This window comes from Neovison vison, chromosome 13 (genome assembly GCF_020171115.1).
Source record: "Neovison vison isolate M4711 chromosome 13, ASM_NN_V1, whole genome shotgun sequence".
Lineage (NCBI taxonomy): Eukaryota > Metazoa > Chordata > Mammalia > Carnivora > Mustelidae > Neogale > Neogale vison.
In genome coordinates this window covers 62740867-62757174 of record NC_058103.1, presented here as the reverse complement: position 1 = coordinate 62757174, position 16308 = coordinate 62740867, and the positions used below count along the sequence as shown (strand labels likewise).

Here is a 16308-nt window from a genome sequence, read left to right as displayed (position 1 = left end):
CACCTACTTACATCTCCCCAACTCTACCTCAACTACTGGCAACCACTGATCTTTTTACTGTCTCCATAGTTTTGGCTTTTATAGTTGGAACCATACATGTGTACCCTTTTCAGATTGGCTTCTATCACACAGTAATATTCACTTAAGGTTCCTTATGTCTTTTCATGGCTTGATAGCTCATTTCTTTTTAAACCTGAATAATATTCCATTGCCTGGATGTACCAGCTTATTCTCCATTCACCTAGTAAAGGACATTTTGGTTGCTTCCAAATTTTGGAAGTTAGTAATAAAGCTGCTATACACATTCATCTGCAGGTCTTTGTGTGGACATTAAGTTTTCAACTTTTCAGTAATACCAAGGAACATACAACTTTTGGAAAATTCTGAGTTCCCAATCAATATCATGAGAATTGAAATGAAAGCATGTAACATAGTGCCTAGAATATAGGAAAGGTTCAATAAATGCTACGATACTTTTAATTCTGCAATGTCCTCTAATGCTACCAAATTGTATACTAAGCCAAGCCAGTATACTTAACCATCAACAGTAGTTAATGGTTATTCCATCTCCTTCTTTCCTATCAGGTGCCACTTCTTGCTGTCAGTATACCTACTTTTTTAGAGGTACCTCTTCATATCTGTTGCTTCAAATCTCCTCTGAACTCCAAGAATATCTTGACTGTGCCTATAAAATGTCTGAAAACAAGCTGCCCAAAGCCCATTTTAATTTAAAAAAATTACCAAATACACAATTATATTGATTCAGTTTTTCAGATTCTCTCAAATTCCAGCCCCATCCTTCAACTGAGAGAGAACTCAACAATCCCAAATGTGTATTTGTGGTGTGATTCCCACCTTCTTTTTCCTGATTTTATTCTCCAGTTCCAGGCCTGGGTTGAGGGTGGGCTGAGCAGGGAGTAAGAATGGGTTTATCATGTGATCACTGAGTTCTGGGTCACCATACTCCCAACCTTTCACTAAACAATGATGTTAAAAAGAAGATCAAGTTACTGAAACTTAGATGCCTTAAAATTGTTTGTGCAGCAGGGCGCCTGGGTGGCTCAGATGATTAGGTTATCTGCCCTTGGCTCAGGTCATGATCCCAGAGTCCTGCGATCGAGCCCCGCACTGGGCTACCTCTCTCTCCTACTTGTGCTCTCTCGTTCTCTCTGTCAAATAAATAAAATCTTAAAAACAAAAACAAAAACAAAAACCTGCTATTGCAGCATTTTTTAGACCATGTACAAAAGTGGGATGACCATCTTCAAAAATAAACAACTATGTCTTTCTTAGTGAAATTGTTAACTATGGGGTTTCTTTTCATAGCTACAATAGAGAAATTTGATTCTTAGTTAAAGTGGCCCAAGCAGGGCGACTGGGTGGCTCAGTGGGTTAAGCCGCTGCCTTCGGCTCAGGTCATGATCTCAGGGTCCTGGGATCGAGTCCCGCATTGGGCTCTCTGCTCAGCAGGGAGCCTGCTTCCCTCTCTCTCTCTCTCTGCCTGCCTCTCCATCTACTTGTGATTTCTCTCTGTCAAATAAATAAATAAAATCTTTAAAAAAAAAAAAAAAAAGTGGCCCAAGCAGTTATTGTAGTCACTTTACTACTGAGATCTCTCAAAAAAACAAAAGCAATCCGTCCAACTGCATGGCCTCACTACATACATTCAGATACTAACAAAGCACCTGTACCAAATGCAGTATTATAGAATACAGTTTAAAAAAATTCGCCTTCATTGTCTCATTTCATCCTGTGTGTCAAACTTGTAAGGCAGGGTCCATTTAACAGATGAAAAAAGACTAAAGCTTAAAGAATTTGAATTTACTTGCTCAGAGCAAATAAATGGCAGAATCTGAAACTAAGGAGACAATGATACAGTGTAAGAAATGATTTTGTAAGTCAGCTCTACCTGAGTTTAAATCCTACCACTTACTATTTATAAGACTAAAATGGGAGCTCCATGACTTTTTTTTGTTCACTGCTATATTTCCAGTGTCTAGAACAGTGCAAGTAAATAGCAGGAGATCAGTAATAGATGATAAACATTACCAAAATTCTTTGGATCTGTTTCCTCATCTGTAAATGGAAACAATGAGGTTTTATCTGCTGATATAATGTAATGTAATGTAACATAACATAACGTAATGCAATATAATCCTAGTTTAGTGCTCTTTACATAGACCACTGATTCTCTCACTTCTCCAGTAGGTTCTAATGAAGTAGCAGAGAACAAATGTCTGCACAACTGATAGGCAAGCTAGGTGGTAATCAGGATGGGGAGGATAAAGAGCTGAACTGTTTCCTCAAGTAGTCAGGTTTTGTCTTTCCTATTCTGCCATAGCAATGACAAAGTATCTTCTAGAACTATCTGTTGGCTGATCGCTTATTTCAAAACAGAAAGTCTTGGTAAGGAGGCAAGCACCTAATCTATACTTATAAAATGCAACAAGAAAGAGGGGAGGTACTAAAGATAAATGAGACAGTGAGAAAAAAGTACTGAGGTGAGAGGATCCAGAGTACCTATACAGACTAATTCACCCTAAGAATGGCATCCACCCCATTTCTCTGTAATTTAGCATGCTCTTTCCAATAAAACTAATTCTGGTGATAAAGCAGTCTTTAGGACCACTGGTAAGTACTACCAGAGATCGAAACAAAAGGTATACACTATTAGTAAGTAGAAACAAAAATTAAAAGTAAGGGGAGATGGTACTGCAAATGGTACCATCAAGAAAGTGAAAGGACGACTCATGGAATGGAAGCAAATAGCTGCAAATCATATAAGGGATTGTACCCCAAAACCACAAAGGACTCTAACAACTCAGTAATAAAAACGATAAATAACCCAATTTAAAAATGGGCAAAGGACCAGAACAAACATTTCTCCAAAGAAGATACGTAAATGATCAATAAGCACATGAAAGGATGCATAACTTGACATAGTCATTAGGGAAATGCAAATGAAAATGACCACAAGATACCATTCCATAGCCACGAGGATGGCAAAGTAAAAAAGATGAACAGCAAATTGTCCATAGCCAGCACTTGGTGAGGATGTGGAGGAACTGCAACTCTCATCCACCGCAGTGGGAATGTAAAATGATGCAGTTGCTCTGGAAGTCTGGAGGTTCTTCAAACGCTAAACATGGTGTTACCATATGACTTAGCAATTCTACCTCTAGGTATATACCCAACAGAACCGAAAACATATGTTCACACAAAAACTTGTACATGATTGCCTGTTACAGCATTATTTATTATAGCCAAAATGTGGGAACCACCTAAATGTCTGTCACAGAATGTTGACAGATCCATAAAGTAGAATTTATCAATAAAAAGAAATAAAATCTTGATACATGCTAAAATATCGATAAACTTTGAAACATTATTCAGTGAAAGAAATGAGACACATGACACTACCTATTACAAGATACCAAGAGGCTATAAAAAGTTTTAATGCAAATAAGAAAATATTATGGTAAGTATTAGCCAATCACAAATGCTTAAGACTTGAGGAAAGCAATAATAATTTTTAACTTAATGCCATAGATAAGGTCATTTAAAATTTTTGCTTATGAAAAATTCATTTTTTCTTGAAGAGCGGGTAGAAGAGAACCCAGTGGAGTATATAAAATCCAGTCCTCGTATTATCAGAGGAACTACTAAAACCCAGTAAGAAATACATGTATATTTAAACTATCAGGTAGCATAATAATGACAAAATAGGTATCTTTAAGGTTTTTTTTTTTTTTAACTTGGAAATAAAGATGCAACTTCCATACAATGGAACTTACTATACAATAAACAAAAAAGAGAAGAAAGGTGGTTCATAAAGCAATGGACTAATGTTCAAGATATTTTAAAAGAAAAGGGTAACAAGCATTAAAAGGGACAGGAGATTGTGTGTGTGTGCACATTCACATATATACACAAATACCTATGTGTATACATGTTTCTGGTGATCTGTATAGACATAAGCTTTGGAAAAATATACTAACATTATTAGGGCTATCTGTGGGGAGGGTAAGAGAGCAATGGAAGTAGAGAAGGGAAGCCTTCCTCAGTTCACCTTTTTGTGTACTTTGAATTGTGAGTAATGTGAATGTATGTGTAACAAAAGAAAAAAATTAGAAGTACTTTACCTTGCACCATTGTTCCTAATGACTTCCACAGTTTCTTCAACAAAATATCGATCCTTGACATACGCAAAAATATCATCACAAATTTCATGTAAGCGTGAACGATGGGTAAGGTTGGTCAAGTATAAAACTGGAATAATTAGTGGTTCTGGAAAACTCTGAAGATTCTGTCTTGCTTTTTTTTCTGACTCAAGTGCTTCCTGATAGGTCAGTCCAGGTCTACCCGTCACAGCACAACTCCACACAAGGCTGTTGCACAGAATGGTTCGTTCAAAAAAGTCACTGATTAAAAAACAAAAACAGAAATCCATTTATTAACCATCATTTCACAAATTTTACATTAAAAGCTGATAAAGGATTGTGGCTTCACTGCAAAATTTTACATAGAATCATAGAATAAGGAAGGGCTTACTAATTGGTCAACTTACGCATTAATACAAAGCTAACAAAAAGTATATTTAAATTAGACATTTATATTTTGCAATTTAAAGGTACATTCAGCTAAAATTGGACTTTGATTTCCATCACTTTTGAAATTAGGAGTGAAACTGAAAATAAACTCAACCTTTCTTTTTTCTTCTAATTTTAAAGCTTTTTGTTCCAAAGCAGCCAAAACACTAGGGACAATTTAAGCGCCTAACTATGAACTTTAAAAAGCTCTAACATAATAGAGAAAAACTGGCAAATCTAAGCATATAATGATGAGAAAATTTAAGTAAATTACAGTACTTCATATAATGAAAAATCATAGTCATTAAAACAGTATGAAGAGAGTTCTTAAATAACATGCTCACGGGGGAGAAAAAAAACACTAACTTTCTAGTTTGATTTCCTCCTGTATTTTTATAAGTAAAAGCTTACCAAAACAATATATATAATATGGTCCCACTTGAAAGAAAGAAAAAGGAAGGCAGAAAAAGAAAGACAGCTCAAGAAGCATGAAAAGATTTCTAGAATGTTACACAAAAATCAAGGCCAATAGCTACAGAGTATGGATGGGCCTGGGGACCATTCTACTGAGTGCTTTTCTGCACTGTTGGAATTTCTTAACATGAACATTTCTTTCTTTTCAAAATTCTATCCAGTCAGTTTTAAAATGCAAGAAATCCATAATATGGAAAGATTTCTAGGGCACACTAAGTAGAAAAAAACTCAAATCACTGAATATACAATCCCATATTCACTAATTAGAACAAAAAATGTGTACTTATACAAATACTATAGACAGATATTCCCTATGGAGAAAGGGAAGGACTGCGAAGGAAGGAAAAGGAAAATTTGTTATCCTAAGTATGTCTAATGTTGCTTGAATTTGTATAATGAGCATGTACCTGTATTGTTTTTACAATCAACAAATTTTAGAAAATGTTAGACATACACAAAAAAGATAATAATGGTTGCCTCTAAGTGGTAAGGTATCGGTAAATATCTTTCCTTCCTCTATACTTTGATGTACTTTAACATAGTTTCATTTGTATATTTGTCTGTAGAAAGAACAACAACAAAAATGAAATGTATGGAAAGAAAGAGAAACTAATCATAACCTAATATAAATAAATATATATATATATATATGAGATCTAAAGAGATTGATGCATTCGTCAAGTTACATGAATCTAATTCAGTACAATGAAGATCCTTTGAAGTATGTACCTTTTAGTAGAGGTGATAATGGATGTATATCATTAAAATTAAAACTACAAGGTGATTAAAAGAAACCTAAAAGATAAGTAAATATCCTTGGGAGATGAGAGGAAGGGACAGAGGAGAGACAGGGAAAAATGCTCAAGAAGTTTTAGAACAGCTTTTTTGAGGAAGTGGTTAGGTTATAAAGGAAAAGTAGGGTTGAAGAAAGGAATACCAGACAGAGAAAAGATGAATGCAATAAGGTTCTTATTAACAAGAAAATTTATGTATGTCAGTGATCGACAACAGATATACCCAATAAGTGGCTATCAATGGTGCAGAATAAAATAAATGAATGGATGATCTTGAAAGAAGTCTTAAGTTTTACCGCCTAAAACAGCAGTTCACTTAGAAAGTGTTATAAAAGTTTTAAATTTTTTATTATCGGAACAAACATAACTGTAAGACTTAGCTTAACAAGCCAACACATAACCAGCACATGACGTATGTGAGGTATACTTCTGATAGTTTAAACTATAATACTGTTTAAGAAAAATATATTTCAAATTTAGGTATCTAACATTAACTAGTCTCTAAACCAGTGCTAGCAAACATAGAATGCTAGCCACATATATAATTTTAAATTTTCTAATGCCTGCATTAAAAAATTTTTTAAAGAGAAACACTAATTTTCTATATTAATTACTTTTACATATTTGATTTAACCCAGTACATTCCCAAATGCTTTATTTCAATATGTGATGAATTTTAAATGCTTCAATATGTAAATATTTTAAATTATTTGGGGGGATACTAAGTATTCAAATTCCACTATATATCTTACTTTTACTGCCCATCTTAATTCAGATTAGTCATATTTCGAGTTCTTAAAAACCCCGGGCCAAGTAATGGCTCCTGACAGCTCTAATCAAAGTTATTTGGTATTTGGTCACCTAGGGTACTTCATGCCATGTCAGGGAGACAGACTTTATACTGAGTTGCAATAAACGCTACTTAGATGTGTTGATGTTGTTCAAAATACCAAAAATCAATGGCACAAGTGCCACAAACCTCCATTAAACATGTGTTACTAGGCAGAAAAATAGGATAGTCAACCATTATTGTACATATGGCTCTCCTTTTACACCCAGGTTCCCAACTCCTCTTGCAAAGTGTTTGTACTGTTTCCCTTGTGTGTATCTACTCTGCAAAGTTGTTATATTATAGCCCTGCTGTGTACAAAGATCTACCCTCAGGGGGAGACAGACACAGACACTATCATCATGGCCTTTTTAAAGCAAGCAAGCAGGCAAGCAAAAAAAAAAAAAAAAAAAAAAAAAAAGGCCCAATTCTCCTGATTCATTACCTCCTATCAGCATGGTAGTATCTCTAACATTTTATACCTTCACTTTCTCACACTTCTGTAATTCTGCTCTTCATCCATTTGCCATACACATTCAAATATATAGGATTCTTCTAATAATAACTCTAGGGGGGGTAGGTAACAGTGCCTCCTCAATTTCTATATTATAAGAATTTAAGATCATGAAACTTTTATAAGAAGCACATTTTGCTATTGTGAATAAAATTCTTAAAACACAAAATATTGTTTTGTATGAGTATGTTCAGGCTAATATAATTATGTGTCCGATTTATTACTACAGTCCTTCAACCATCTTCTTTACCAGAGATGAGTATACTACTGGCCTGGAGGCCAAATCTAGCCTTCCACCTGTTTTTGTAGTTTTAATGGAACATAACCACACCCATTCCTTTATGTATTGTCTGTAATTGCTTTCTCACTATGTCCTGTGGAGTTGAGCAGGCACAGTAGACACCACTGCCTACAAAGTCTAAAATTCGATTTTATCTGGCCCTTTAAGAAAAAATTTGAGGACTTCTTCTGTTTATCATTATTTTCTTAAGGAAAAAAATTGTTTCTGAGTTATCAGCTCGACTGCCAGCAAGAACACACCTTTAATTAATATAAAGTCAACCAATACTCTGGTGAACAAACTAAGGGACAAAGGGCAACATACTGTTAACTTACAGGGTCATTTGGAAAACTTAAAAATCTAGTGGAATAAGATTAAGAATGATGTAACATGTAAGAATGATGTGAATAGTTAAAATTCACAACACAGGAAACAACAGATGTTAGCAAGTACGAAAGAAAGCGGAACCCTCTTGCATTGTTAGTGGGAAGGCAAACTGGTAAAGCCACTCTGGAGAACAGTATGGAGGTTCCTTAAAAGCTACCCTATGATCATTGCACTACTAGGTATTTACCCAAAGGATAAAAAAATACTGATTTGAAGGAATACATGACTGATGTTTATAGCAGCCTTATCAATAATAGCCAAATCATGGAAGTGATGAATGGCTAAAGAAGATGTTTTATTTATACACACACACACAATGGAATATTAGTCATAAAAAGGAATGAAATCTTGCCACTTGCAACAATGTGGATGGAACTAGAGAATACTATGGTAGGCAAAATAAATCAGAGAAAGACAAGTACCAAGATTTCACTCACATGTGGAATTTAAGAAACAAAACAAATGAATATAGGGGTTAAAAAAAGACAAGCAAACCATAAAACATTTAACAAACTGAGAGGTTGCTGGAAGGGAGTTGGGGACGGGGCTGGGTTATATGGGTGATGGGTATTAAGCAGGGCACTTGGGCTGAGCACTGGGTGTTGCACCTAAATGATGAATCACTAAACTCTACACTTGAAACTAATATTCATGTTAACTATCTGGAGTTTCAATAAAAACTTGGAACTAAAAAAACCAAACCCAAACCAAAACAGATAAACAAAAAGAATGAAGTGACATAGAAACCAGAAGCTAAATATAATTTAGAAAAAATAAATGCAAAGCGTATTCTCCTTAAGGGCCAAACTTTATCAATTAAACTTAAAAAAGACTCGGCACAATACTGCACAAAAGATCTAAAGGATATAAACAAACTCCTCTGTCCATAACATATTTAGTATAACTGAGAAATGCAGCCACAGGTTAAAAACTAACATAATTTCTGACCTTAAGCGGCATATAATACCAAGAGATGGAAAGTATTTTATAAACTTGGAAAAGTAGTAGTTGCTATAAAACAGCATAGAGTGTTCTAATAATATCTACCACTGAGAGTATTACAAAGCAGGAAATTAGGAGATCTTGGGCATGGCAGACTTAACATGCCTTATGTTATTTAGAGAAAAATCAGCTAGATGATTATTACATTTATTCATAAATGGGCAGAAGTCAGATTAATTAAAAATATAATGTTTAGTTTTAAAAAACATTTAATGACATACTACTTTGCACTTGACTCAGTGCTGCCCCAGCTTAGATAATGACATATAAGGCAGGCTCCTAAAATCTATAGATGACACTGAGGTGGAGGATAGCAATAAAGATTTTTTAAATCTAGAGTCTAAAACCCTAAATAGGTATCAACAAAAGTAAAACATTATAGTAGCTTAACAAAAGTCCTAGCTTAACAATAATGAATGTGAAAAAGGCAAATTTTAAGTGAGACTGCAAATTCACACTTCTATGACTTTCTATATTTTCCTCAGCTTAAAAAGTATTTTTTTAGCATATTTTCTGCTTAGAATGCCCTTTTTCTCCATTCTGTGTCTTGAAAGCTCCATCTTTCAGGACCCAACTCAGATGTTCTCTCCTTATTTGAGGGCTTCCTCAATTCCCCAGCAGTTATCAGCTCCATTTTCTATGGTCCCATTACATAGGCTCCATAGCACACGTGATTTATGCCATTGTGTTATGGCATTCTATTCTCACTAGAGGGACAAATTATCTCAGTATCTCCAGACTCTGCATAGTGTCAAGGGTAATAAACAAACATTCACTCCACTGGCAGCCCACATTTATTTCTATGTGTATCTAAACAGAGAAAGTACACACATGACTGTGAAGGAGAGGAAAGGGTCTGAATTTCAGCTTACCACTTGTAGAATGTGGTAACCTTTGGGTAAATTACACAACCTTATCGAACCTGGTTCCCCTCTATAAAATGGGGACATTTTCCATAAACAGTTAATATGAAAATTAAATAAGATAATAATAATGTATACCCAGCATATTGTATGTGCACTCAATAAATAGTTATCAATTCTAACTGTTCAGGTACCATATCTGCAAAGAGAGCCTAGAAAAATACATAGAATAACCAGTGTGATAGCAGAACAATGTCAGAGGAACTCATGAAAGACTTGAGCATCTTTGAAGAAAAAGTCTGGCACTGGGTAGAAGGGTAGCAAGAGGGATTAACTGCAGAGAGATTACCGATGAACTACCAAAATCCAATCAGGATGGCCCAAGGATAAAATCTTACCAGCTGCTCAGTGGTAGATTGTCTCCAAAGAGAGTTGAAGGTAGGCAGGCTCCTTAGAAATACGACTGATACTTGTATCTCACAAGAGAGAAAGTTTATTTTACCACCTCTTTAATCTGGGCTAGCCTGGAGACTGGCTTTGACCAACATTATACAGAAATGACATTGAGAGACTTCTGCTCTCACACTCTTGGAACCCTGAGACCAGCACCTAAAGAAGCCCATGTTAGTTTTTTGAGGATGAAAGCCCACATGGTAAGAAAAGCCATCTCGGTATTAATATGCCACATTGTACACTTTAAATATCTTACAAATCTATTGGTAAAGAAAGAAAAGCCATCCCGGCTGAGCTCCCTGCTGTGTGACTTGAGGCTACCTTTTACTCTATCACAGCCTCAGCCTCGCCTCCAGCTGACCATAGCTAAATGAGTGAGCACACAGGCCAGGAGAAACCACACTGGCATTCTGCAGAAGAGTGAGCAAATAAAACAGATGATTATTTTGAGCTACTAAATTTTAGGATGGCTTGTTATACAGCAACTGGTAAGACATGTTCTGTCTGAAGAAAGAATGTATTAACCCAAAACATGGTAGCCTACTACGTGGATAAAAAGTAAAGGAAAGGCATTTAGGAATCTCTGCTATACCACCTAAGAAAAAAAGACTCATAGATCCAAATATCAGGACCATGTAGCAGACTTATTCCTAAAGAGGAGCTGAAAACCTAATTTGAAGACACTATCTATGAAGATTATCCAACTTTCCTTAAAAATTCCATGCTCACCAAATGGCCTTCAGATAATAATTAGACTTCATACATACCTAATTATCAGTATGAGAACCAGTCTGTGTGAAAGACGTTTTTCCCCACTGTAAACTGATGGCATTCTAGTTTGTATATTTAACACCTCAAGCTTAATAACTGGGGATATGCTAAAGAAGCCAAAGGTCTGGGCAGACAACAGAGTAGTGCCTACCCAAAGATCTAGGTAGCAAGCTTAAATTAAAGCAGAGTCCTATGTTCCTGGTGCACATTTCTGCAAGCTTCAACAAATACTAGGGGAAATTCTCCATAATTTGTACCACGTGGGTAGTAAATAAGAAAATAACCTCCAGAGTTTTAGGTATGTGAATGAAATGTCTGGTGTCACCAACGGCTAGACAGGTTGTTTTTGACACTGATCTCAGACTTACTCTCTTTAATCCAAATCCAGTTTCCTTATCTGTAAAAGAGGGCTATTGAAAGGACTGAATTAACAAATAAGGAGCTGATGAATCATGAAAATCAGGTTAAACACCTTTCACAAGAAAGCCAGGTTGAAACATAAGCTAGCATATAAGTAATGAAGAGGTTCCTACATTTTGTATGAAAAGTATAACTCACTCAGAGATGGTAAAAACATTCCAGTTCCAAGGGTCTAAATGGCCAAAGAAATAAGTTATTTTATTTAGGAAATTAAGTCATTTGGTAATACAACAAATAAACTTCCTTATCCCACAACTTTAGAATTCCTAGTATTCAGACCTGACTGCTCCGTTTTTTAACAATCCACAGTCCTAAAAACATAAATAAAAACAAAACTGTCAGCTAACCAAATTACAGAATAAATTTTTATCTTATCTAAAAGATTAAAGTACATGCTTTATTCTGCTCTCTTTGCCCATGAGCTTAGTTGTGTGTGTGTGTGTGTGGTTTTGGAGGTGGAATAAAATCTTTTTTAAAGTACAGTTGGACACACAACATTAAGTTAGTTTCAGGCATACAACTTAGTGATTTGACAAGCTTAAACATTATGCTACATTCACTAGAAGTATAGCTACCATCTGTCTCATGACATTGCTCTTACAATATCACTAAGTATAGAGTTGAAGGGTTGTGAGCTTAGTATTTTTCTTAACTTTTTTCCCCCCTAGATTCCAAATATGAGAGAGATCATTGGTAGTTTTCCTTTCTGTCTGACTTACTTGATTTAGCATAAGGACCACAAGGTCAATCCATGTTGTCCCAAATGGCAAGATTTCAATTTTTTTATGGCTGAGTAATAAGCTTTTGTATATATACCACAATTTCTTTATCCATTCATCCACTGATGAAGACTTAGGGTGTTTCCATATCTTGGTTATTGTATATAATGCTGCAATGAACATGGGGGTGCATATATATTTTCAAATTAGTGGTTTTTAAAATTCGGATAAACACCCAGGAAGAGTTGAGGGATCAATTTGTAGTTCTATCTTTTTTAAGTTTTTGAGGCACTTCCATACTGTCTTCCAGAGTGGCTGCACCAATTTACATTTCCACCCACAGTGCAGAAGAGTTCACTTTTCTCCACATCCTAGGCAGCAACTGTTAATGCGCTAGTCTTTTTGATAAACGCCATTCTAACAAGTGTGAGGCGGGATCTCACTGGAGTCCTGATTTGCATTTCCCTGATGATTAAGGTTGTATAGTCTTCTCATGTACCTGTGAGCCATCTTTATGGATCCTTTAGAAACATATCAATTCAGATCTTCTCCTCATGTTTTAGTCAGTTTTTTTTTTTTTTTGCTATTGAGTTGTATGAGTTCTTCATAACTTGAATATTAGCCCCTACTGGTGTATAATTTGCAAATATTTTCTCCCAAGTCAGTAGCTCACCTTTTTATTTTGATGTTTTCCCTTGTTTGCAGAAGCTTTTTAGTTTCACGAAGCCCCACTTGTTTATATTTGTTCTCCTTGCTTTTGTTTTTAGTGTCAGATTTTTAAAAATCACCAATAACTGTATCAAGGAGCTTACCATTTAAGAGTTTTATGGTTTCAGGACTTCTGTTCCAGTCTTTAATTCTTTTGAGTTTATTTTTGTGTATAATACAAAGATATTGGTCCACTTTATTCTTTTATACTTACTTTAGCTTATGCGTTTGCCTACAGTTAAGGGGCTATTTTTAACGAGTCTTCTTTACTTAAGGAAAGCAGGTCAAACAAGAGTTAGCAATTAGTTAAAGAGCATGTAGTTCAAACAAACAGAAAAAGAAGTTTGTACTGTATAATCACTAAGGATCCATCCTGGTCACAGTCCCTTTCTCAAAAAACTGAGGGTCTAGGAAAGAGAAAATTTGAGGCAACAAATGTACTGCATTACCCTGCAATAATAGCTGATCTTACACTAGATAAAAAGGAGAGATGGTCATCGATGCCTAGGACAAAGGAGAAAGTGTTAGGCTATTATATCAAGCACGATAAAGACAGAAAACTATTTAACAAAAGGTCATGGGCAACTTCTACTAACCAGAGTCAGAGGGAAAAGTTACTTTTCACTGTGTTGCAAAGGGAACAAGGCAGGGAGATGTAGAAAATCTCTTTGAGATTAAGGTAGAAAAGGTTGTATTCAAGAAATTAAAACCTGAGCAATTAGGTGAGCACAGTAGTCTTCACACCATTACAAAAGACAAATATTCATATAATGCACTTAAAGGGTAATCTTCAAATTCACATAAACCAATTGGTGATTTAATGAATGAGTAAAAACAGAGGTTTCCTTCTCCAGACTTGTGTTAAGGGTCAGATTACCATAATACTAAGGATCACCATATACCACACACTATGAATGCAATTTTGGAAGGATGTCTCTGTAATCATCTAAGAGAGAGAAAGTAACCCAAAATTTAACACAAATGTCAGTCTTCTTCCATTTTTGCCAATTCAAGGTCACAAAAATTAATACCTAAGAACACAATACTAGCAGCTCTGCTTTGTTCAGGGTAAATGATCAAATATATTTGCTCCCAAACCAAATGCCTTTCCTGAACTGCTTGTAAATTGCAAAAACCCAAATACTTCAGCACAAACAACAAAACCAAAAACCAGCTATTAAAGTAAAAAACCTGTTAATAAGATGACAAAGGGCACAGTTCCGTAATATTAGTGGAAGGTAGTAGGTTTGGAATACCAAAAATCTCTTCCTCTATTTTGGCATTTCAGATATTTCAGATTTCTCCATTATTATATAAATCATCCAGAACCAAAGTATACAAAAAATTTAATTCAAAAAGGACAGCCATATCCTGTTTCCTTCTAAAGCAAGAAAAGCCTCTCAAAAAGATAAGATTGCTTCTATCAAGGTGGAAAAGTTGAGCCCATTTTCTATTTTGTTGGCATTCTTAAATGCTATTTTAAAAAATTTTTTTGGTATTACCAAGGATTTTAACTTTAAAAAAAAAAAAAAAAAGACGTCGTCGTTGTCAAGTTACCTAATCCAAATTCACTTAAGGAGTAACAAGAGTGAACTCTATTTGAGTAACAAAACAAGTCTGTACAGGAGCAGAGTTAAGATGTGCACTCCTATTTAAAAGCACAGTCTGCTGAAAACTTTTCCAGATATAACAAGTTTAGGTGTAACTCTTTCTGTGGAGCTGAAGAAAAAGAAGCCTTACCTTAAAAGCTCAAAGGAACGGACTTCTCTAACGTCTCTGCTCCTTTCTCGGACAGGTGCAGACTTTGCCTAAAGCCCTCCCTCGAGCAAGCCCCCACTCAGAAAAAGTGGCTCCTACACACAATTTATTTCGCTGCTCTAACATTTGGTTTCTAAGCCACAAAGGGATTCCTTCCGAGCGGAGACGATAAAGCACAAGAAAAAGGGAGGATCAGGCAGTTTCCCCGATCGACCAATTCAGGTTCTCACTTGGAGATCCCGTTTCAACACCGATCTCTAAAACACCCCCAGTGCTCGGTGTCCCAGGCCAAGGGGATCTCTGGGGACACACCAGGCGAGGCACTGAAAATTTAGCAGCCGAAACTACACACGCGGCAGCTCCGGGATTCTTATCAAAACAATAGCGAGTGGCACATGTCAGGCAGCCCACATGCGCAGCGGGATAAAAAGAGGAGACTGGCTGAGGCTGGAGTTGAACTTGTCTTAACCCCCTCCCCCAACAGCCACCGCCGCCCTTGGGGCCACGCGAAAGTGATAACTAAGGGCGCCCAGTGCCCCGCTCTCTCCGCCTTCTCCTTCCCCGCCGGCACCCCCGCCCGAGCCCGACTTCTTCCTCACCGAGGTCTCCCGGAGGCGGAGACGCTGAGTTCTCCGGGGCCGGGAGTTAGTCACCGACGAGAGGTGGTGACAGAGCACTCAGCTCGCGTCGCACCCTGCGAGGCCTAGCCGCACGGGACGAGAGGCCGCCGCGGGAGGCTCTCGCGTCCCGGCCCCCCCCCGCCCCCCGCCCGCCGGGGAGCCCCTTCCTTCCCCGAGTCTCAGCTCCGCTCCCTCCCTTCCTCTCCTCCTCTCCTCCCCTCCTCTGGGTAGCTCCGACGTCAGACTCCACTCCCCACCGAGGAGCCCAGCCCAGCCCGGCCGTTTCCTGCCCCCGGGGGCGGGGATTCCCTCTCCGGGCCGGGGGACGGCGGCCCCGTGCCGCTGACCCGAGCGGGGATCCCCTCGGCCGCCGGGCGGGGATCCCGGAACTGGCCCCGGAGTGCGCGTGTGGCCGAGGCGGGGAGGGGCGAGGCGGGGAGTTTCCGCCGCTCGGCGGCCCCGCGGCAGCCGCGGCTGGACGCGGTCCCCACGGCCGAGCGAGGACCCCAGCTCCTTCGGCCCCGGCCCGCTCTCCCCACGCGCGCCACGGCCGGCCGCACCGCCCAGGGACCCCGCGCCGTCCCCGGGTCGGGCTCGGGGCGGGGGGGGAGGCGGGGGGAGACGGAGAAACGCGGGCCCGCGGCCAGCCGTCACTTCCAAGTCGCCCCGCCAGAAGCCCCAGGCGAGGAAAAGGAGAGAGACAAAAGGACGCTGGGGAGAGGGTCCCCACACCCCCTCGCGCCCCCGCGCCCGGCCCGGCCCTTACTCGTAGTGGCGGAAGATCTCGTTGGTGACTTTACAGTAGAAAACTTCCTCGTCCGGCCGCAGGTCCGCGGGCGGCTTCCGTCTCACAAACGGCTTTCGGTGTAGCAGCGGCATCTCCCGTGCGCCCGCGGGCTCACCCGCGCCTTCGGCCGCCCGCGTCGGCCCCGCTTCCCTATCAGAATTGGAGGGAAAGGAGAGCCGGTAAGGTGGGGAGCGCTCGGCGGCGGCGTGGGCCAGTCCGCGCGCCGGGGGGGGAGCTCCACCGCCTTTTGTGTGATTGACGCGCCCGCGGCCGCCGCCGGAGCGGAGGTCGTCCCCTGCCGCTCCCGGAGTCTGGAGCCCGCGGAGCCGCCGCCTCTGCC

At 38.8% G+C, this 16308-nt stretch overlaps 1 protein-coding gene across 2 annotated transcripts in view; it reads right to left on the bottom strand.

Annotated features, from left to right (window-relative positions):
* Positions 1-16090, bottom strand: part of BAZ1A (bromodomain adjacent to zinc finger domain 1A) — a 93612-nt gene extending 77522 nt beyond the window's left edge. The window contains exons 1-2 of one of the 2 annotated variants that reach the window (XM_044231659.1): positions 15948-16090; positions 4143-4421 (exon numbers count right to left, since the gene is read on the bottom strand). In XM_044231659.1, coding sequence (XP_044087594.1) covers positions 4143-4421; positions 15948-16060 — 392 coding nt within the window. In that variant the 5' untranslated portion in view covers positions 16061-16090. The remainder of the gene's footprint in view (positions 1-4142; positions 4422-15947) is intronic. The other variant, XM_044231660.1, reaches the window with a different exon arrangement.
* Positions 16091-16308: the final 218 nt, after the last annotated feature.